Source organism: Leptodactylus fuscus, chromosome 1 (genome assembly GCF_031893055.1).
Source record: "Leptodactylus fuscus isolate aLepFus1 chromosome 1, aLepFus1.hap2, whole genome shotgun sequence".
Taxonomy (NCBI): Eukaryota; Metazoa; Chordata; class Amphibia; order Anura; family Leptodactylidae; genus Leptodactylus; species Leptodactylus fuscus.
Window position 1 is genome coordinate 86,514,740 of NC_134265.1, and position 24,456 is coordinate 86,539,195.

General features: G+C 39.2%; 1 protein-coding gene across 1 annotated transcript in view; it reads right to left on the reverse strand.

The window, feature by feature from the left end:
• KREMEN1 (kringle containing transmembrane protein 1) overlaps positions 1 to 24,456 on the reverse strand; it is a 149,672-nt gene that overhangs the window by 10,682 nt on the left and 114,534 nt on the right. The window contains exons 4-6 of the mRNA XM_075273674.1: positions 14,398 to 14,522; positions 10,696 to 10,849; positions 1,791 to 2,123 (exon numbers count right to left, since the gene is read on the reverse strand). Coding sequence (XP_075129775.1) covers positions 1,791 to 2,123; positions 10,696 to 10,849; positions 14,398 to 14,522 — 612 coding nt within the window. The remainder of the gene's footprint in view (positions 1 to 1,790; positions 2,124 to 10,695; positions 10,850 to 14,397; positions 14,523 to 24,456) is intronic.

The window sequence follows — 24,456 nt, forward strand, 5'->3', positions numbered from 1 at the left end:
CTCTAAACATGTCAGAATACATTTTCTTCTGATGGAAGAACAACTCCCTGGTAACCAACCTGTGTTAAGGACACCAGGTGGGACTTAAAAGGCAGATCTTTCTGCTTGGCTGGTTACCTGGAATGCTGACACTATTCAATATGGGATCATTCTGCAGTCTTCTTACAATAACACCCTTAGATACCAGACAATAATGTCCTCTACAGCTGCCTGATCCTTCATTTTTATAGGTAGGGAGGGGCCCAATAGAGGATAATTGACCTTACAATGGGAGAACTCACTCAAAGAGAAAAGAAACTTTACACCTTGGATGCTATTGAAAATGTCCAACAACAAAAGACCTTCTAAGTCACATATGCATTCTCCTAGTAGTAAAAGACCGGACTTGTTTCACTTCTGTGCAGTTTGAGCAGCTGTTAAAACATATATGACAAACCGTCTAGTGCTTAAAATAATGGCTACAGATGCACATGTAAAATCTATACACTGTGTCCCACATGCCATCTGTTCAGATCCACTATAGTATAGTTTATGCTTTAAAATGAGATGTTGTCCAAAGCTATATTCCTGCATCTGCATCACAAATTACATATCCAATTCTTGTATCTCATTTAACTAAAAGGTGCATACAGAATTAGAAAATCCATCTCTCCTACTTTAAATGATGTGTTATGGCCTGTGCCATATACAAGTCTAAGCAAAGATTACACTTTTTTGAAAATTGTTGATTTGGAAAGTTTCAGACATTTTTTTAATTGTTTTTCCAATGCTGCCATGCCAAATCTAGACAATATATACTTGTGTTATCTTCTTTTCTTTTTTTGGTTGACACTGTAAATAAAACTGTAAGAAATATATAACTAATTCTTTAATATGTGTCCTAGACAATCAGCTGTTTTAAGCTCCTTCTCACAATACAATGTTTAGCTGTAAGGCAACTGGCTGCAGCATAAGCCCTCCACCACTTCTATGTCTGTAATAGATCAGCAATGCTAAACTCCTTATCTTATCATTACCCAGGGGCGTAACTTGAGGAGGTGCAGAGGGTGCAGTCACACTAGGGCCCAGGAGCCTTATAGGGGCCATAAGCACTGGCATCAGTATTGAGATTGCAGCGTCCATATGTCCCATAAACCAATGAGACCCACAGATTATCCTAACTATACTAAGGATGATTAAACTCCTTAGCGCCTGTAACCATCACTATCAAGAACTCACTGTAGGGATGAGGTAGGGGGCCCGGACAAAGGATTGCACCTGGGGGCCCACAAGACTTTAGTTACACCACTGATCTTACCCTTACCTAAGCCCTCCCATTAGTTGTAAAAAATGGAAGAAGATATATGGGAATTGTACAGACTAGCAACCACTCTTGACAAGCTTATTCCCTCTTCACTCTATTTACTTCTATTATCAATTCTAGGTATAGTGTTCATTATAAAGTAATAAAGTTGCATACATCCAAATATAAACGGTGGTTCTGATAAATCCTATTATTATATCCCTACTGGACTTCAACAGGCTAATGAACAGACAATAATGGGCAGGGACCCCTATCCCAGTCTTCCAATCTTCCACTGTTCTATAAGTATTGTACTTTTTTGCGTATTTTAACTATTGTATATAAACCTTAAAATTTATAGTTCCATGGAATTCATGGTTCTCCAACAATAAATAATAATAATAATAATAATAATTAATAATAATAATAATAAAAAAAAAACCATGCTCATATATGCTCCATGGTCTTAAGGGGTCAGTATGCAAATATGAATTGTCAGAACTCTTACCTTGGTATACAAGTGCAAATCCTTGTGCCTGATTGATGCGATCAGAGAAGAAGTACAATATGACAAAATCTAAAGAGATGTTGAAGCTCTGTGATGGGTGATTCCTGCCATCAAATCGTACCAAGACTTGCTTTGTATAGCCATCCAAAAGTTCTACCATATCCCGTGAGTCTTTGATGTCAAAGAAAGTAAAGTTAAAACGAATTAAAGTAGCTCCTGGAACTTGAATGGTCCAATAACAGGCTTTTCCTGATCCGTAAGAGTCTGGAAAATCCGGGGAGTAGATGACCGCAGCATCCTTTGTGTAATTTCCACCACATGCCCCAATAAGTGCTGCAAAAAGAATAAAGGGTACAATTTATACCAACCTACAACCCATTATGGACTAAGGAGGAAGTCAGTAACATAATAATTATAAATCTATGTTTTTAATGTTATAAATTTAAAAATCAGAAATATTTTCCATGTAGATCTCTCCAGATACATGTAGGTTTCCACATCAATCTTTTTACAATGACTTCTTGATCACATATGTATGGTCTATGGAACTAATATCTACTGCTGTGGTCTTCAAACTATTTTCTTCAGATGTGGCTTACCAATGATCTGCTGTAAAACTGCCCAGTGGTTAAGTGAATCAAAATGTGGTTGCTGGTATCACTTTATATCTGACAATACTTAAAATTTGGAAATAAAGAGGTAGATACACTTGAGGCTAAGGCAACAAACCATTTCTCAGTGTCCACTTCCTGCCATTTTGTGCTTGAAATCTGTCTGTAGCTAAATATATTTATATAGCTTTTCTATATGGATTAATAAGAAGATTACAATAAATCATCTACTGGCTTCAGATGAACATCCGTCTTTACACATACACCTTGTAATATACTGTACTGAATAACAGGATTTAAAGGATTTTAACTGGATTTAAAGGAATTCTATTATTAGAATACCCTTTTTTTAACTAAATACACGTAGGAAAGGCCACAGGAAAATGTCCATCAGACATGCAGAGTCGGTGCTTTTGGAAGAAGGCGCGATGGAGTGCAAGATAAGAGGTGGTCCAGAGAAGAAGACAGAGGCGTCGCTGGAGAGTTTTCAAGCATCACAGGGGATGCCCCCAGTGTTGTTTGAGCGCAGTGGATGAACTCATTTGCATAACGACGAAAACCGGTAATATCTACCAACCGGATGGCCTTTCTTAAGGCTATTCCTACGTGTGAGTAGTAAAATATGGGATTCTAATGATAAAATCCCTTTGAAGAGGATCTTTCACCAAGTACAAAATGCTTACAATACTTGTTTGCGGCTTCGTCCCAGACCAATTTGGTGTTTTTCTCTTTGAAATCCAAACACCTGTTCAAAATATATGGTCCATAGAAGGTTATAGCTCTGATTCTCCAAGTGGGCGGTGACCTTTTGTTCTTTACAATAAAAGAAACATGGAGAACCAGAGCTAGTATACATATAATCTTCCAGGGGCCATATCTTTTGCATGGGTGGATGAATTGTGAAAAGCAAAACAGATTTTTCAGGGGGACAGCGAGTGTCAAATCATGTATGTTATTTAGCATTTTCTACTTGGTGACAAGTCCGCTTTATGATACATGTTGACTATTGCCTCAAGCCTTGAGCAATATATAATAGCCAAGTGTGTATGTAGCATAAAAGTAGCCAATGCAGTCTGACTAGCTCTATCCCCCTTTCCTATAGGACTACATCTCTTTATAATGGCAGCTATATAAATAAAGCATAAAGGTATATGTTTATAAGGGCAATTCCATCCATTCTCTTACAATAGATGACAAATTGCTTAGTTCCCCATTTCAGGACATCATGACATAAACCGGTCCCACAAGGAGGCCTATATTGACCTTTAATATGGAGAGCCATTGGTTTATGAGCATCACTGACCCTACCTGTGTGGGCTCTGGATGGAACATTTGTAACACAATTTACCCAAAAGTGTATCATAAAGTGGCCTTTAAACCTATGAGACTCTGTAGAGACTGCTTACATTACAGCGAGTGTGTGGACTCACATCGTCCTTTTTACTTCACAAATGTTTATACAAATGTTTCATAAAAATACTTGATCTTGAAATGTGTAGAAGAACCTTGACTTAACAACTGCATAACTCAAATAGCTGAATTTATGTTTTTAATACTAAGACACACATTTAAAACATTGAGTCGAATGTGCCAAAGATTATGGGCGCAAACACAAAAATCATATTGTGTCCAGACAAATTTTTTAAAAATGCCAAGAATGCAAAACTTGAAGGAATGATCCGATCCAAATATATTTGACTGTGCAGATCTGAAGTCAAAAATATTTTTTTATTCAGATTTATATCTTAAAGTTAAAATGAAAGGAGTATATCAAATGATATTTAAAAAAATAGGTTATTGACAAAGAAGGTTAAGACAATGTACATTTTCGCATTTTAAAGGGCTGTCTTACAATATATTTTTTATTAAAAAGCTACTGACATATGTTTCCCCTTTTATTGGCCCCCTCAGAGTATATTTCCATGTTTATTAACCCCAATACTGTATACTGCTCCTTTTATTAGTCCCTATATAGTATACTACCCTTTTTTTATCAGCCCCCACACAGTGCACTGACACTTTAATGAAGCCCCATAGAGTATATCGTTCCTTTTATTTCCCCACAACACAGTATGCTGCTCCTTCATTGTCCCCGATATAGTATATTGTCCCTTCTATTGGCCCCTGTACTGTATATTGTCCCTGTTATTGGCCTCCACTCTTTATTCCTGTATATTATATTAATATAGACAATATATTACTCAGCGATCCCCATTCCTGTCACCTCTGCTTTGGCTCCAGGATGCATGCATGCTATATCCATACTCTGAACAATATCAGGACGTCACACCCTAGCTTTGTTCAGAGTCAGGAGAAAATGTGCAGCGACAGCGAAATCTGGAGCCGAAGTAGTAAGTAAAATATCAGTTGTTAATTCTTGTATATTGCAAGGCCCCACTACCATGGTGGTCTTCTTGCCACTGGAATGAGCACTTCCATCACTACTATTGGTTACCAGGCCTATCATCATTCAAGAGAGCGGTGCAGGCCATAGTCAACATGACGGCGGTTTTAAACTGCCCCCTTGTGTACGCCTCTGGTCTCAGACCCCCCCTGTGGGCAGTGTAACTAAACTACAGCTAAGGATCACAGTCCTGCCATAAAGGAGCTGAGCTATAAACAGACAACTATCACTAAGGAAGATAAAAGTCATCCCCTTTAGGTACGGACGTACATAGGACTTTTAAGGTCATCAAATAACAACTTACAACAATCATGGCTACTGCAGACTTTGGCCTGTCAATCGACTCTAGATACAGGTTGATATAAAATCTATAGCTACTGATGGCTGTCTGTATGGAGACTCCAGGACATTTTACGTAGCCTTTAGGTTGCAATGTTTTATTCAACAATATGTAGTCTGCCCATATACTATATTCAACCCTCAGCTAATTCTTCTTACTCCACATATATGGTGATTTCTATGAGGAGAGGGGAATAATTTTCTGACAGATCTCTATGACCATGACTTATCTCTCACGTGAGCAAAGGACAGGTATGTTGAAATCCAACATGCCTTATTCTTCTTTCCCTAGCACATGCCATCAGATCATGGAGATGATCATCCTCATCCACATTAGGTAGTTCAGCAGCACTGAAATCAGCAGGTCTGGACAGCATTTACAGAATGGAATATTTATGGCTACCTCGGTAGGTTAATGTACAGAATACATTTTAGGCTTTCTAGCCAATATATTTGCTATTCTATTACTAGGTCTTGTTAAAATGCCCTACAAATCTTTTATGTTTGGAGTTACACTTGCTTAAGTTCAGATATTCACTGCTGACTTCAATATGTTCTCCTAGCATGAGCATGAAGTTGACACTTTCTTCTTAACATTGGGACACATGCCTTTGCCCCGCTTATTGTGAAACTGAACAGTTTGCTACACTAGGAATGCCAAGTCAAGGGAAAATTATGTTTGGCAAAATTACCAAAATCACTGAGTGAAGAAAATGATTGAAATCCAGTGTACGCCACCCCGCCCACCTCTACTAAACACCAGACAACAATCTTCTGTTCTGGTTCCATGCCCTGGCCTTCAAGGCTGTGAACTAAGGTCTAAATTCAGAGCCACATACTTGACTTCCCGCAAATGGAAGGCGTGTGTGACCACAGCTGTGTCCTTCTCCTGAAATGTTCTTTCTCAATCTGACCTCTGAGTACACAATGGTCTGCCCACTCTCTCTAACAAGACTACACCACATTGTTCTCACAGACATGCCTTTCAGAAGCTGGAAGCAAGAAGCAGTAAATGTTTACTAGAAATGAGGGTATATCTGTACCTCAATCTGATGTGGCTTTTGGACACTAAGACGTTCATGAGGATTTATGAGTAATCTAGTTTAGATTCAAGCTCTTTTCTACTGTCCGGGTGAAAGGTTACATATATTATTTAAAGAGGAGAATAACTTTCTCAAGTAAAAGTTGCATTACCAAGGGGCAGGAATTACATTTAAAGCAGTACACAAAAACTTCTGTATCAATTGTAAAAGAAAGCAAGTCCTTAAAGGAGTTGCCCACCTTTCAAATTTGATGGCCTATCCTTAAAGGGGATGTCCAGCTTCAGCAAATAAATGTTATTGTTTACAGTATACTTTCTGTATCAATTCCTCACAGATTTCTAGATCTCTGCTTGCTTTCATTTATTGTTTAATTCTTGTGGATACAAATTAGTCCATGGTCATGTGATAAACACACAGTTGCACAGTTCATTACCAATCCGAGTACTCTGCTGTGACTGTAACAAGCCATGCACCTGCGTGCCCATCACATGATCATGAACTGTTTGTATATATATATATATACATATATCACATGATCATGGACTGATTTATATCCTCTGGAAGTAAACCATGAATGACAGCAAGCAGAGATCTAAACACTGTAAGGAATTGATAAGGAAAGTATATTTTTGTGTATATAAGCAACAACAATTATTTGCTGAAATTGAACAACCATTTTAGGGATACATGGTTTACCTGCAAGTAACTGCATTGCTCACTCACTGTACTTATAATAGTTGTGGTTAGGGGTAATGTAGCAGTTTCCTATTCAAGTCTATAGAACACTATTGCAGTACCCACAACAGCGGCTATCAATAATGCAGTAAGTGAGCAATGCAGAGCAGAGCATGTAAACAATGCCAGGAGCTGCAAGCCTAAAGGTGAAGCTGACCAGTGGGGGTCTAGACATTTGGACCAGTACATATTCATGGCTTATCTTATTGTTAGGTTATCTGTCTTGAAAAGGTGGATAAACTCATTAAGTCATTTGCAGGATGTAATTGTGTATGCATGTATGTGGTCACATTTATACTCCTCCAGAGGCCACATCACAGAAATATTACTAATGAAGGCCTTTAAATTCAATAATACTCAAGTTTTTTTGCTTGGATCTTTATGTTGACTCAATAAATATACCAGAAACATCAATATAAGAGACTTCAGTGGATTTTTTGCTCCTATCTATCTATCTATCTATCTATCTATCTATACCTTCAATCATTAACAAATAAAAGTAATTATATGGAATAGACATACATATTAAAAATTTAAAAAAAGTTAAATAGTACAATAAAAACTAATCTTAGCAAATGAATTTTATTATATTTCCTACTAGTAGGCAACAATCTCAGTTTGGTACAAGGCGTACAAGGTAATTTAACCATCTATATAGTGAAAAAATATAGGTTTTGGCTCCAATATTTAAGGGATTTGCTATATTCAAGGATAAAAAAAAGAAATTGTATTTACAGGAATGATTTACCTAGAAAGCCATTTTCATTTTTCTATAGACAATATATGCATTATGTGTACTGTCTGTATATTGACACCTAGGCTTCCACACTGTGTAAAGGTACAACCTGTTCCCTATGACCTCTCTCCAGTTGCCACTTGGCCCATAACATATTGTTCACAGCTATTATGCCTTTTGGGAGGCAGAGGTATGAAATGACGACAGCTCTGAAATGCTTGAGACCTGCTGCCGGCAGCTGTTGGTCTGGATGCCAGACTGGTGAAATATCTATTGTTAGATCTGCTCCCAGAGGTTGTGGCCTTTTTCGATTTTGCATGCAGGACCCACATTGTGATGCTGATCCTATGATCTCCTTTTGATGCATTACAATTTATGCCATGTGTAAGTATGACTCTAGTAATGTTAATCCCAAAGACAGACAAAGAAGAAGTCGCTCAGTTGCTAAGGGACAATTGCTTTAATAATGATTCCCAGGATTGTTTCAATTCCCTCATCTGGTTTTTCATATCACAGACATTTTTCTAACTATTGTTACATGTGTAAAGATAAACTAGCAACAAATGTGTTGCCTCCTGTCCTGCAGTACGTAATGCTCCTACCAATTTTATGACGTGCACTTTGCAAACTTAAAATATTAGCCTGTATTTGGCTCTGTGAATGGTTCTGCTTCAGTTTTATCACAGCATTGCCAGGTTTTACACAAAACCTTTTTGTACAGTCAACACAAAAATCATAAGGCTAAGGCCCCACATTACAGAAACAAAGTGGTTTTTGTTGCAGATTTTGATCGGGTTTTTGGTGCCAAGATTAGGAAATGATTTAACAGAAGGGAAGCATCTAAGAGCTTCCTTTATATTTCCCATTCCTTTTCAAGCTACACCTGACTTTGGCTCAAAAAACTACATCAAAATCTGCAACAAAAACAGCGTTTTCGCAACGTGGAGCCGTAGCCTTAAAGTGAACCTGTCAGGTGATTTCTATTCCTCATCTGATAGCAGGAAAGAAGCTGAGCTCTGTTATACTTTTATATAGGCTTATATGATTTGGAGCTGGACTTTTTTGGTAAGTGGCAGAGTAAATCAGGACTACTAGAAAAGACAATGAGAGTCCTGGATACCTACCCACCTAAGATCATTAATAGCCTTCTGTACACACACACACACTTATACAGGGAAAGTTATTAACTAACCACTGTGTGCGTGTGTGGGGTTAACAGTACTCTCATTGTTTCTTAGGGGTCCAGTCAGGATTTACATTTCTGCTTTTTAGGGTCCATTCACACGGAGCAAAATGGTGAGGAATTTGGTGTGGAATTTCAGCGCTGAAAAGAAAGCCTCCCATTGGTTTCACACCAAATTCCTCACCATTTTCCTCCATGTGAATGAACTCTTAGGGCTCGTTCCCACAATGTAACGCGGCGCTCATTCTGACACGTAAACACGAGTCAGAGTCAGCGGTTCAAAACAGAATCCCATTGACTTCAATGGATTCCGTCCTACGCGTGCTACACATTGAAATCAATGGGATTCTGTTTTGAAGCGATGACTCTAACACGTGTATACGTGTCAGAATGAGCCCCGTGTTACATCGTGGGAACGAGCCCTAAGGGTGCATTCACACTGAGTAAACGCTAGCTTATTCTGAACGTAAAACACGTTCAGAATAAGCGGCGTCTAAAGCAGCTCCATTCATTTCTATGGGAGCGGGGATACAAGCGCTCCCCATAGAAATGAATGGGCTGCTTCTTTCACTCCGTGCAGTCCCATTGAAGTGAATGGGGAGTGCCGGCGTATACGGCAAGCTCTGCTCATGCCGGAGCGTACACGCCGGCACTCCCCATTCACTTCAATGGGACTGCACGGAGTGAAAGAAGCAGCCCATTCATTTCTATGGGGAGCGCTCGTATCCCCGCTCCCATAGAAATGAATGGAGCTGCTTTAGACGCCGCTTATTCTGAACGTGTTTTACGTTCAGAATAAGCTATCGTTTACTCAGTGTGAATGCACCCTTACTGTGAAATCCTGCTCAGATACTCTCCTGCTATCAGATCAGCTAACTGGTTTGTTCTGTTTTTATGTTCTCCACTTTAGACAATCCCTTTTGGTAAAAGGATTTCCAAAAATAAGGTAATCTCATACAAATATAGTTGATAGCAGTGTCACCTGTAATGCTTACTACAGGCTTTTGTCCATTTTTTGCCCTTCTGATATAAGGATGTTTTTTCATGAGATTATGTTTAGTATATTGGCACTCTTGTATTTGCATGGCAAATTATTAAGGCCTTCTCAAGGTTTTTCAATTGCAAATGATTATGATTTTCCACTGAATATTTACAGCCATCTTGTTGTTTATAAGTGAAACAAAATGATCTTAAAAGAATAATTAAAGAGAAACAATGCAGACGTAAGGTGGTAGTGCATGACTTTTATGTTTGATATTCTTTAAGACTGAGGAAAACACAGCTTTTTTTGTTGCAATTTTGCTGCAGATTTTTTAACCAAAGCCAAGATTGGCTACAGAGGAAATGGGAAATATGTAGGAAGCTCATATACGTCTCCCTTCTGCTCGTACCATTCCTGGCTTTGGCTCAAAAAAATGCAGCAAAATCTGCAAAAAAAAGCCGCGTTTCTGCAACATGGGGCTTCAGCCTAAAGCACTGGTTCATGCTTGCTCCTTCTCCTCAGGTCCTTCACAAGCCTATACACAGTGCATCAGATTTTCCTGGAGTGTTCGTGGTGTTGTCAAAAATACTTACAAAATGCATAAAACACTTGGTTTTCTCCTTGTTGCCACTTTTGCAAATATCCCATGAATCCATCCCTATGTCAGATCTGATACTGCACTTTGTTTCTCTCATTATACTTGTTACCCGTTGCTTGTAGAAATATAGATTGTGCCACCGGACAATACTATACAGACATAGCATGCATCTCCACTCAAGTCCATTTACCAACCTGCTCATGTTCTATGCTAATCCAATGACAGTTTCATTTATATTAATAAAAAATAGTGATATCAATCTCTGGGCACTTACAGTCAAAAAGGATGATACGTCCATCCCCTCCACATGGTTGTGTATGATCCCCAAAGCAGACACTGTTGCAGTCTGTGCTTGGCGTCTCTCCATGTTTTCTGTAATCTGCATTATTACCACAGAAGCAAGCAAATCCAGACTCTAGTCCAGCGTACTGGGAAAAAGAGGAAAAAATATTAATACCTTTTCTATAACTATATCTTTCATCATTGCATACGTAAAGGGAGTTCACCACTACCACTTCTAAACCACGAATGCTAGGATCTCATTATTGTCACTGCTCTGTTGTTCGGGTCAGATGGAGAGGTGTTGCTGCCACGTTTTTTCCTGCAAAGCTTTTTAGCAGCGGTCCCCTATGTGGAGCCTTAGCCTCAAGGAGTATTCACCTCTGATAAGGTTAGCAGATTTTGCTAGTAGCAGATTTTGCTAGCATATGCCAAAACTTTATCAAAAGTTGGCAAAAGTCCAAGGTCCCTTGCAAGCAGCGCCGCACCTCCCATGAGGCGACCTGAAGCGACCGCTTCAGGCGGCGCTATGCCAGGGCCTCGGGAGGGCGGCATTTTTGCTGACCTAAGCCAGTCCAGGACAAGCTGTCCTGGACTGGCTTAGCGTCACCGTGTCTGCAGCCCGACACGGGAAGCGAGCGGTGTATTGGGGCAGCCCTGCTGGACGCAGTGCTGCTCCAGCGGCCGCCCCTCACACTCAGGCAGAGAGCAGGTCCTCTCCCTGCCTGCTCTCTGCCTGTGAACGCCGCTCGGTCACGCCCCCTTTCCGATCGGCCCTGCCCCTTTCTTGCGCCCCCGCCCCCTCAGCGCCGCCCCTCCTCGGGAAGGGAGGGGGGCGGCTTTCTGACGCCGCTTCAGGCGGCAGAAAGCCCAGGTTCACCCCTGCTTGCAAGCCACGTATACATGTTTATGGGATGGTTATGAATAATAGATGAACAAACACCCACCAACAGACAGCTTTTGAAAGTGAATGGCCATTTCATAGGGCATAGGGGTCTTGTGCTTGGATTTCCTACTGACCACTGATAAGATATCCTAGTAAAATGTTGGGAAAACAACTTCAAATTACAACTTTATGTTTTGAAGTTGGAAACAACGGCTATAAAATACTTGTATGAAAGATAAATTGTAATATATTTTTCAGTTTGGTATCACGGCATAACTAGATGCATCCAAAATTCATCATTATGGGAAATTTGTAAGAAGGCCCCCATTTATACCTTGTGCCATTTATAAAACTTCTGCCTTTTCAGAGGAGCTTTTGAGGTGCCCAAGGGGTAACTGATACTTTTGTACCACTTTTAGTTACACCCATGAGAGGAATGTAGCTTAGGCTAAGTTCACAGTTGTGATGACGTTTTCCATTATTCTGATCTATAAGAGGAAGAACTGAAAAAGTGCCCTTTAATAAGGTCAGTCCCATTCATATTAATACCAAACACCGGCACTGTACACTGTTTGTCACGGTGCTGTACTAGATTTATTTTTTTAGTAAAATAAAAATCTGTTTAATTAAAATGTTAGAGATATGAAATGAATATTTGGTGGAAAGGCACAAAAATTCAATGTACATTGAAGAGATTTTCTTTTTAATATCAATAAGACTTTAACAGGAGAATGCAGAAATATGCCGCACCCTTAAAATTAGCAACTCATAAATCACAGCAAAAATGTCTAATTCTAGTAAATTTTCCCTACAGCTCAGTGTTATGAAATACGGCTTCTTTCAGCATTGTGACTGTAAATGTCATGTCAAGGAGGCCGCTATCGACACGGCGTGCTGATTTACACTAGTACTATTAAAAAATGACTGTCATCTTTACACCTGTCTTTATTTTACCTCTAGGTAAAGAAGAGTTATATGTGACAGTGCAACTCCCTCATATACCATTATATCACAGTATACAGTTTACTTATATATTCAAGATAGCAAACAAATCAATCATTAATTTGTATAGAAAGCATGAACTGTATGATAGCACGGTGGCTCAGGGGTTAGCCTTGCAGCGCTGGAGTCCTGGGTTCAAATCCTGCCGTGGACAACATTTGCAAGGAGTTTGTATGTTCTCCTTGTGTTTGCATGGGTTTCCTCCCACATGCCAAAGACATACTGATAGGGTATGTAGATTGTGAGCCCTATATGGGACAGTGACTGACAATGTCTGTAAAGCACTGTGGAATATGATGGTGCTATATAAGTGAACATAAATAAATAATGAGAACGCAGCCATATACCTCTGCACACCCCAGAGATATGTTATAGGTTATATGGTTTGCATTTTTTTTTGCTATTGTATAATTAGGGATCACTAAGTACATGGAGAAAGATAAGGGTGTGGCAAATATTGAATGGTATCCTAGTCTAACCTACTGTGTCAGAAGGGGTACTCTGTCTCATTAGGGATGATGGCACAGGGACTTACTACTGATCTTGTTTGCAGGGCATACATGGTCTAATACAGGGGTGGGCAATTAATTTTCCCATGGGACCGCATAAAAAATTAAAACTATTCTAGAGGGCTGCGCCATGGCAAATTTAGCTCCACCCACTTCTATGTTGACTCTGCCCATTCTCAATCATCTTTCCATGTGCCCCCACAAAGTATAATCCTCCTACAGTCACCTGTACATTATAAAGTTTCCTTTTAACTGCCCCACAGTATTAAGTCCCTCTACTGGTGCCCCAGTTTAAACTGGTGGAAGCTAGAGCGGACATGAAACTGGAGCAGCTGGAGGGGGACATTTGCAGTGGGGGTAGTTGGAGGGGCACTTAATGGCAGATAAAGTCGGACATTAAACTGGGGGCAACTAGAAGGGGACATTAAACTTGGGCAGCTGGAAGCAGACATTAAACCGTAGGGGTAGCTGGAAGGTGACATTAAACTGGGGAACTAGAAGCAGACAGGTCCCCCTTTAGCTACCTCCATGGTTTAATGCCCCCTCCAGTTGTCCCCAGTTTAATGTCCCCCAGTTTAAGTGCCCCCTTCATCTACCCCCAGTTTCGTGCCCCCCCTCCATTTGCCCCCAGTTTCATGTCCCCTCCCCCTTCATCTGCCCCCAGTTTCCTGTTCCCCCTCCATCTCTGCCCCAGTATAACATTCCTCTTCCATCTCTGCCCCTAGGTTACTGAGACACACACACACACACACACACTCCACCCTGCATCTCACATTCCCCTCCCCTCTCAGTACCTTAGGACACACGTCTCCATTTTCTTGCACTGTTCTGCCGGCACAAAGACACGCCTCCCTAGTCATGTGACGTCTGACATCACACAGGTCCTTTCAGTACAGTAGTACAAGCTTTCCCCGGTCACTCCCTGCTGTTATAAAGGCGGAGGGTGATCGGGAGAAAAGTAAAAGACTAAAGAGACATAGCGGGACATGCAGGGAGCTGCACAGGACCAACCACAGTATAAAAGCAGGACAGTTCAGAGCTATATTTTTATCCCACAAGCTATGCAGGCCAGGCAGAAGCAGTCAGGGGGCCGGATATGGCCCACGGGCCGTACATTGCCCAGGTCTGGTCTAATAAGTCTATGTAGTGTCTCACCCTAATGATAAATAGTACCTTTTCTAACCTACTGTGTATAAGTGAATTTTGACATGCATACCTTGTTTTAAGTGTAACATATTCTGCATGATAACAAGACTAAAGCAAATAACTGAAACACATAGAATATAGATAGTAAGTTAACCTTGTAGCGCTGTCTCCGGCACATAGTGATGCAGGTCTGAATTGTCTGTTTATTGGATGTTTCAGTGATGCCAGTCAGAGGGGGTGGATTTCCATGATCTTTGAAGCATCCCAAGTTTCCCGGCACTAGAAAGAAATTTTAAAAAGTTCACTCTCACAAATGAAAAGCATGTTACATATCAATGAGATTACATATTAAAAGCATGTTATATTTAATAACACAAAGAAATGTGTAACTATTACAATATACAGTTCTCCAACTGGGAGGCAAAAAGCCTTCACTCGCACCAATTATGCCACAGTACACAGATTTGCCACTTTTTGTCACCAGGCCTCTAGGTGGGTACATACGCATATGCACCTACTTTCATAAGGGAATATTACACACACACAAACACACACACACACACACACACACACACATACACACACACACACATTTCTACTAATTAAAACCAGATACAGACACTTAATATTTATAATAATCTTCAGACTGTAGACTTTTTTTATCCTATTTTCTGTAAATGATTATGGGGCAACCATCTTTCCTGAGCTGCCTTGTGAGATATGCTTTACAGCAGAACATGGACCAGAGCAACGTAGAACGTGGAGTTGCCTTATTGACTTCTATGGAGGTGTGTTACAGAAATGCTGTGTGAACTATGCAAAGGTCATTGTGCAGGGAACGGGAGGAGGGGAGCCATGACCATCATACATTGTCAATGCTGTGATTCCTCTTGTTATGGTAATAAAATGACTGCTGAAGAGTGATATCAGTGATTTTTTTTTTATTAAATATAGATTGTGACATGAAAAATGAACTAAAGTTAACTATAGATAACTAAAACAATGCATTAGCTTCATTTCTAGACCTACAATTTGTGATACTGATCTACAAATGGATTACAAAACTTTACATATCTAAATCCAGGTAGGGACATGCCATTGATGCATCATGTGTACCTGCACAGGGGCCAGCAGATCATGGAGCCCCGTTATCTTAAAGGATTTGTGAAGGGTTAAAAAAAACATGGCTGCGTTCTATCAAAAATAGCACAACTCGTGTCCACAGTTTGCATGGGGTATTTTTACGCATTTCTATTCATTTCAGTGGAGCTGAGGTGCAATATCAGACACCCAACTGTGGAATATTGTGGCAATATTCCTGTAAGAAAGTTTTTTCTCATGCTGGAAACTCAGACTGTTAGATTGTGGGTAATTCCCGAACAAAGTGAATTTAAGATAACTGATGGATTACTGAAGAGACTTAAGGGGGTTGATCTATGTTGATATACAAGAAAACAAGGGGCCAATAACTGTTCTTGCAAAGGTGCCCTCAGCTGTATGTGTCCGCCCCTGTCTTTAGGCATACATTGCTAACATATAAGCTTCTAGGACAATATGTAATTAGGCTGACAATTTCGCAAGGCATATCTTTACTTTGCTAACCTTATCATCTGATATTTGCAATTGATATTTTACAAGTTGCACGTTCTTTGGGACACTAGTACCACAAAGGGACCAATTAATTGTAATAGAACATCACTAGTAGTTCAAAGGTTACATAGTGCAATATTCTGCCTTGGGACTAAGCAATACAAATGTCTACAGTAAACTAGACAGCGATAAACTCAGGGAAGGGTCAGCAACAAGTCATTGCAAACAAAAGTTAAACTAATTTAACTAAAAATATAACTATTAAAGGAATTCACAACTAAATGTAATACATTCAATTTATGTAAAATTTTCCTCAATGGCCAGGGTTGGAATAATGGTTCCTAAATCCTGACTCCTGAAGAGATGAACAGGTAGTGCAGTGTCGCTCTACGTAGTTCCCATGACTGCCATAGAGGAGAATGGACACTATGGAAACAGAGTAGAATATCTAGCTAAGCTGTTTCTGTAATTGAAGCTACAGAAACTGTTTAGATCAGCAATACTATCTTGTTTCCATAGTTTTCAATCGGCTGTTCTCAAAAGTTCTGACCAAAGGGGTCAGGAGGAGGAGCAATTATTCCCATCTTGGCATTTGGCAATAACCCTTTAAGTCCTCCACACACATAAAAGATAAGTTGGCTCATTTGGATCTTCTGATTTTAACAGGACCTCTGACTATTTGATGTGTGTAGGGTCTCCCAACTCTTCTCTGACAGAATATGTCAGAGGAAGGATCAGACATGCATTGCCTCCATTGAAAAGGCATACTTGCTTAGCTAAAACAAGAATGCAAGTGTATGGGGGAGTTGTGTGGTCCGCAAATGTTGAGCACTGGGCACCTTTATGTTCTACTTAAGATAAGGATGAGGACAACCAGTCACTTCTAAAGCCCAGACCACAGATTTTTATCAAAAAGTGATAGGTGCATGTCAAGTCTTCTCTTTTTGGGATCTGATTTCTAGTTTTTGTGCTACAAACAACTGCATGAAAAAATTGTGTCAAATTACAAAGTGAGAACTGGCACCGTAGGCACAGCAGCTGTTTGAATGGAATTACACTACAATACCAGACATGGTCTCGCGTATGGGCAAGCTACTGTGTCTGTATAAATAGTGGAGTCAAAGCACTGACTGGATCGCCTCTGCCGCTCCATTTTATATATTTCGATTGCACATAAATAAACCAGCATTAGTATAAATGAAGTTCTAGTAAACTGATTTCTAATATTTAGTATAGTTCCAGTTTCTTCTGTTGGCATGCATACATGGTGAACAATATGATGTTGTCATGCAACTATGGAAACCAAATGGATTGTCTTCTTAGGCAGATAATTGTGCGTGACTGTGGTGTGGTTGCCTCATTGGAAATGCATGGTCTGCATTGCGGTATCCTAAACACATTTTATAATACAAAGATCTCGGAGCTGTTGTCCAGCTGGACACAGCTGCATTTCCAATCTGTGCTTGCTGATTTCAGTTCCCCTCGCTTATATTAGTTGTTTGATAGATGCCACTATGTTCTCCTTCTCTATCCAGGGCTGTTAGGTGCCAACAACTTAAATATTTTACCACTGAATAGCTTTTCTTATAATTGTTCTGGAGAGATTTGCTTGGTATATCTGACTTTGGTGTCCTTTATTTTAGGATACTAATTCTTAGTAAATGTGAGTGTGGAATGCTTGATGTCACTATAGTTCATAAGATGCTATCTTCAGCCTGCACTATTGCTTTCTTCTACAGGGTTGGTCCCCACCTTTTCTGCTAGAGGCTATTAGATAATTCTGTTACATACCAGAGATTATTTTATAAACAAGTTGGTGTGCTGTGACGCAGATGCATTTACAATGTGTTCATGAGATCATTTTGCTGATCTCAGTTTATTAAGAGATCTTGACATACATCAATAGGCTACAAGGCTGTAATATAAACACTGAAGAACAGCCTTCACGGGTTCTATATACATAACTGGATTGAATTTTTACAGAAATACATAACGTTAAGCTACATAGGAGGCCCAAAAGGATTATCACGCAAAAATGGAATCACGTAACAAAAGTGCATTTCTATGTGATGGTTGAACTGAGATTAGTCTGAACCTGTCAGCACTCATGACCACTGAACCAAATCCTACTCAAGCTTGATATGAGAACTTTTACCAATCTGTTGTGATCCTCACATCTCTTTAGGAATCATGGAGCTCTTCTCAGATGTTGGTTTTAACAACAACCTCTGATTCTAATCTAAGAGAAAGTCTAAGCTGTTTGCTGTACTGGAACTGATAAAGTCTGGCAAGATCTACTGACATAAAGCAGCACTCCTCTGTCTTTAATATTTCAGGTGATCTAGAAGAATCTCTTTGATAGTATAGATGAACCGTGCATTAAATGCATCAGGAAGATCCCTAGATCAACATTGTACTCTGTCTAAAGCTGGTCATTCAGTTTAGTATTACACCCAACTAACTCAGTGTTGTCTGGAATGGATCTGTCCTCAATGGAGAGATGGGGGGTAAGCCACTGACCGACTACTAGCTCCCTTGAATAAAAAGGATTTTTGAAATTCAACATGCCCAACACTTCTTTGCCCCAACATCTGACACATTAAAAAGTGAACTATTCTACCCAAAATCAGCAGGTTTGGCCAAAAACTCATCTACTTTGTATGACTTACCTTTACACTTAACATTTTATACACGATAACCGCCATACAAACCTCTTCCTTATATAATGTATATGTATACTTAATTCATATTTCATTCTACTGCTGATAAAGTTTTATGGATAGTTTTATTATCGCTATGTTTAAGCTGCAATGTAGTAAATTAAGCTTAGATATATTATATACATACAGTAGACATGTGTTAATATCTAATGTGTGTCCTAACAGACATTATCATAGGACAACTGTGGGTAAGTATCAAAAGACTATGGCTGTCTGCGTGGAAAGAGAACCCTTACACCATCAGAGTTCATATTGACTGAGCAAAGCATGTGTTGTTTTTTTTTTTTTCAATCTTTAATGCAGGGGTAGGGAACCTTTGACTCTTCAGCTGTTGCAAAACTACAACTCCCAGCATGCATACTTGCTCTGCTGTTCTTGGAACTCCCATGGAAGTGAATGGAGCATGATGGGAGTTGTAGTTTCACAGCAGCTGGAGAGCCGAAGGTTCCCTACAACTGCTTTAGGCTAAGGCCCCACGTTGCGGAAACGCAGCTTTTTTTGTTGCAGATTTTGTTCCTTTTTTCTGAGCCGAAGCCAAGAATGGCTACAAAAGGATTGGGGAATTTATAGGAAGTTCTTATACTTATCCCTTTTGCTCAATCCACTCCTGGCTTTGGCTAAAAAAAATCAACAAAACCTGCAACAAAAAAAGCTGCATTTACGCAACGTGGGGCCTTAGCCTTAATGTTTCAATTTTTAATAGCGTAATCTATGTAATCTGCGTAATAGTGTAAGACCATAGAAAGTTCCTGCATTCATGCTCATATCCATTGGTAACCAACCAAGACAAAAGACTGTCACCACGAAGGCCTCCTGCACATGACCGTGTTCAGTCACAGGATCAGCAAAAAGCATGGATGACACACGTGTCATTTGTGGTTTTCACTTACCCATACAATCCAATGAATTGACAGAGCCACAATTACAGACAGGTATAGGATTTGCTCCATAATGTGCAGTTCTTGGATACGGCCTGGACACACAGTTGCAAAAACTACACATGTTTGAAATGCCTGTGTCCATACTTTGATCTGCAATTGCGGATCAAATATACAGTACTTTATCGTGCATGAGGCCTAAAATAGTTGGAATACGCTAAATTAAATTCAATTGTGATTAAAATTTTAAATTTCAATATGACAATGTTCATGGAAAAACCCTTTAAGGTTTACAAGTAACACTGGATGTTGGATGTGGCAAAATAACATGGACAAAAGTGTTACATATGAAATAATGAACGTTGGTTGTAAATAAGAATGATCAAATATATATGTCAATGTTGTAAGGTCATGGTGGTATTCACTGCTCTCCAAAAATTCAGATCAACTGTGTACTGGTTGGCCAAAAAAGTGTCAGCAGTAGTGACTGTCCTTGAGATGATATCCTTCGTAGCTGCTTACAAGCTACTCAGTATTTTATGAATGCCAAGCTCAACTCATCTGCTGGCAGGGGGGATAAAGCCACTTAGTGGAAGTCTATCTGGCAGAGAGGACCTGCAGGGATAAAGCTATATGCATATACAATCATTCTAGACAGCGTTCAGCACAGATTCTACATTATATCACCGTGACGCATTTACTACTAACAGGAAATGACAGGTTACAGCAATGATCGGCTTTGTCTGCCTATCGTAAAATGTAATTATGGGTTTATATAAACAAATGTAGAATCTCATACTTGAATTACACCATGGAATTTAACAAAATCTCCTTACCAATGTATTATTCACCTAGACAGACCTCTAGTTACAAAGGTGCTCTCAGGACACTAAAGAGTCATCCATGTTTTGTCTTATGCAACATATTATAAATGCATGCCACCCTGTCTAAATAGACTGTCAAGAAGGAACAATGTTGTAAGTCAATGTCATAGGTAGGTTTGCCTATACAAAAAAATGTACTTGCAAATTAGGCAAAGCTCAAATGAAAACTATATTGAGGAACACAATTATTCACAATTATTCCATTTAAAGCACTAATTGTACTTGTATATTCAAGAATGTACTCATATCTTTGAATAGCAGCGAGCAGATCACTTCCCAGTTAATAGATGTAATTGTAAAGGAAATTTTTTTTACAAGGAAATGTTTTCCAAAAATCAATAAAATGGAGACCCTAAGGGGCCTGTCAACTTTCCTATAACCCTCAGTTACTAATCTGCCATTGCATTGATACACCCCTTACACCTGTGCGGATGTTCTAGTAGAATTTGTAGAGATGTATATAGCTGAAATGCATTGATAACATTTTGAATTAAAGACAATAACACAAAAAAAAATATATTTTTACATAATTTTTAAGTAGTTTTTACTTTGTCTTTATAAAGTGCAATTTCCGCTCATTCATTTCCAGGTCCGCTGATAAGCAGTTTATGTTATGTTCCTACTGGCAGACTTTTCTAGTGTGGGCGAGTCACTGCAAATAAAAGAGTCTGTATGTTTGGTCTTTAAGAATCCCCCCCTTCATAAACCTGAGTATTAAAACACCTGACTTTATACCCTCTGCATTGGCCTAGGGTTTCATCTGTTGTCATCAGTAGGTCATGTACTAGCACAGCTTCATTCTTATACATCTTTCTTTTTCTACAACCCAGGAAGCATCTCTTCTCCTGATACTGACAGATACTGAGGGATGCTGAGAATTTCCAGCTTCTTCCCCTTACAGAACTTGAAATAAGTTTTCTCTGCTCTGTACATTGATCCACAGTCTGTGTGATCCACTTCCCCTCGCTGACTAGGGTGTGTGTTTTCTTCTCTTTGTATGTACAGTTTCTGTGTGTTGGCCTTACTAAATCTCTCCACTCCCTCACACATTTTGGTCTGCTGTGCACAACCCCTTACCTTGTGGTGAATATTGAAATAGTGAAATAATGTATGAAGCAGACTGCAGGACATCCAGCCACAACAGTTGCACATACTCTATAGCAGCAACATGGTTGGAAAAATTTATTGTAGATTATTTAGAAAGTTGTTTAATCTTAACTTTAGGAAGCAAATGAATAATAAAGAAATAATTCAGTATCAAGGTGTCCATTGCCTTCAAGTCACCTATACCTTTTCATCTACATAATGGGATTACCCTTGTAAGAAAATGATTCTGAGTGTTGACTTCAGTATTACCTGCTGCTTAGATTGTATTGGCTTTTGTGACTAGGCTATGCATATTGTGTTGAAATACTGCATGGAATGTTTGTTACTCCACAAATATGGTAACTTCATGTTATTCCTTGCACCAAATACTGGAGGCTGGCACAGTATTAGAAAAATTATTAATTTTGTTTAGGGAAAGAGTTTCCCAAAAACCAAACCCGGTTGCGCTCTCCCTCGGAAAAACAGGAATACGTTAAGGAGAAGTAGTGGCAAAAATGGATTTGGTTTTTGGGAAACTCTTTCCCTCAATATGTTCTGCATATTTGGTCGACCTAGAGTCGTAAACCGGTAGACGCAGATCATCCCACTTGGCTTCAACTTATCAATATGCCATAAATTGAATCACTGTCAGACGAACATCTGCCAGGATTGTTCTACAAGGAGGTTCCTTTGAAGCGCGGCCATTCTTGACCACTGCTACTACTATTAATTTGGTTTAGATATTACAATGGTAGAGATTTATTAATAGTGCCACACAATGATGAAAGGTAGAAAGGTGCACATTCTGCACAAAATGGAAAATACTGTATATCATGACATTTAGCAACCTGTTAAACACTATGAGCCACATGTAGCAATGTATCGGCAACTTCATTACCCCACAATTATGTTGTACAACATATTTATTACCAGTTTGGAGTCATCTGTGCCATATAAGTTAGTTTATTAAAATGGAATGAAAAATGGATGTGGTTCCGGGCAGAATACTGGCACATTTTCTCCATTAAATCTTCCTGAATGTACTAATTATGTTTCACGTATGAAAAAACATTGTGGCTATGTAACACGTTTGCTAAGGTTACGTAGGCAAAGCCTGTAAGTGCTCCATGGTCCTGAATCACAATCATGAAAATATAGGCTATGACTAAAATGGAGAAAAAATAAAATATTGATAGATTTCTCTTAGAAGTCTTGCAAGAATAAAAAATCTCATTCACGGAGGTTATTGAAGCAAAGTACAACGTCTTCTGAATATTTAAAGCATCATGTATTTCTGCAGATTTTTATCCTGTCTTGGTTGCTCATCTCGTTGGGTAAGAGATCGTTTCGGGGTCAAAGAAAGGACTGACTTCATTCTAGTCACTTCCAGGCCAGTAAGTATTAAACAGGCGGCAACATGAGTTTCACATTAAAAGTGGGAGGGAATTCTTCAGCGACTCTCATACCCATTCTGTCTCTGGAGATATAGTTTCAGGGAAATAATTAAAGCAGCTGCTACTTGTCAAGGAATTGTTCTGTGCATTAGTCTTAGGATTATCCTGGAGAATATAAAAATATCCCCATATAACCTCCAGGTTATCCCCGGTAATTAGCAGCTTCTTATGCACTCACCAAGGGTACAGTGACAACTGGATGAGTAGTGGGGACCCTGGGCACATTTATTAGCACTGTGTAAAAGCAAAACTGTCTTAGTTGCCCATAGAAACCAATCCCAGGGCAGCCTTCATTTATCAGGAGCAGAATACAAGAAAGCTGCGCTGTGATTGGTTTCTGTGGGTATAAAATACAGCACTATGCAGTCACTTCACAAAAGTATGAAAAAGAAAGGCTCATTCTAAAGATTTCCAGCATAGTACTGTAATAGGATGTCACCGCTGCAACAAGTCAGTGTGTAAAATGTTATCCCTCCTAGATATTCCACCATCCGTTGTGAGTGGCACTCAGGGCCATTTCAATGTATTTTTTGAAAGTGGGCCTGCCAATACCACCCCGTATCTTAATTACCTCTGTTCCCTTCATCCACCAGTTATATTAAAAAAAATATAATAATTAAAAAAAAAATAAAAAAAAATAATAATAATAATAATAACAAACGACAACAATAATAATAATAAAAAATTATATATATATATATATATATATATATATATATATATATATATATATATATATATATATATATGTTTGTACAACATAAAAGTTGTGTTATATCAAGATCTAGGTGTTTCATAGCTGTTACAAAGACAAGTGTTGTTCTATACTGGGTGTCTGTGCCCATTAATATTGATTCCTTAATATATTTCTTTGACAATTATTTTATTTGTGAGTGATATATTACATACATTAACTGGTCCTGGTAGGCTTGATACATATAGTACGAACCAGAATCACGATCAATATGACTATACTCATGTAATTTAACACTTATTTTCTGATATTTTAACAAGTTGAATTATAAATTGTATATTCATACAGCCTGACAAAATAGTGACCATGCTTCTCTAATACTGGGTTGTCCCAAATATGTCATGTACTAGAGATGAGCGAACAGTGTTCTATCGAACACATGTTCGATCGGATATCAGGGTGTTCGCCATGTTCGAATCGAATCGAACACCACGTGGTAAAGTGCGCCAAAATTCGATTCCCCTCCCACCTTCCCTGGCGCCTTTTTTGCACCAATAACAGCGCAGGGGAGGTGGGACAGGAACTACGACACTGGGGGCATTGAAAAAAATTGGAAAAAGTCATTGGCTGCCGAAATCAGGTGACCTCCATTTTAGACGAATAGTGGATTTCAAATCCGGGTCATATGAGAATGTGAACTTTGTGACTATGAGACAGGGATAGCTGTACAGGCAGGGATAGCTAGGGATAACCTTTATTTAGGGGGGAATGTTATTAAAAATAACTTTTTGGGGCTCTATCGGGTGTGTAATTGTGATTTTTGTGAGATAAACTTTTTCCCATAGGGATGCATTGGCCAGCGCTGATTGGCCGAATTCCGTACTCTGGCCAATCAGCGCTGGCCAAT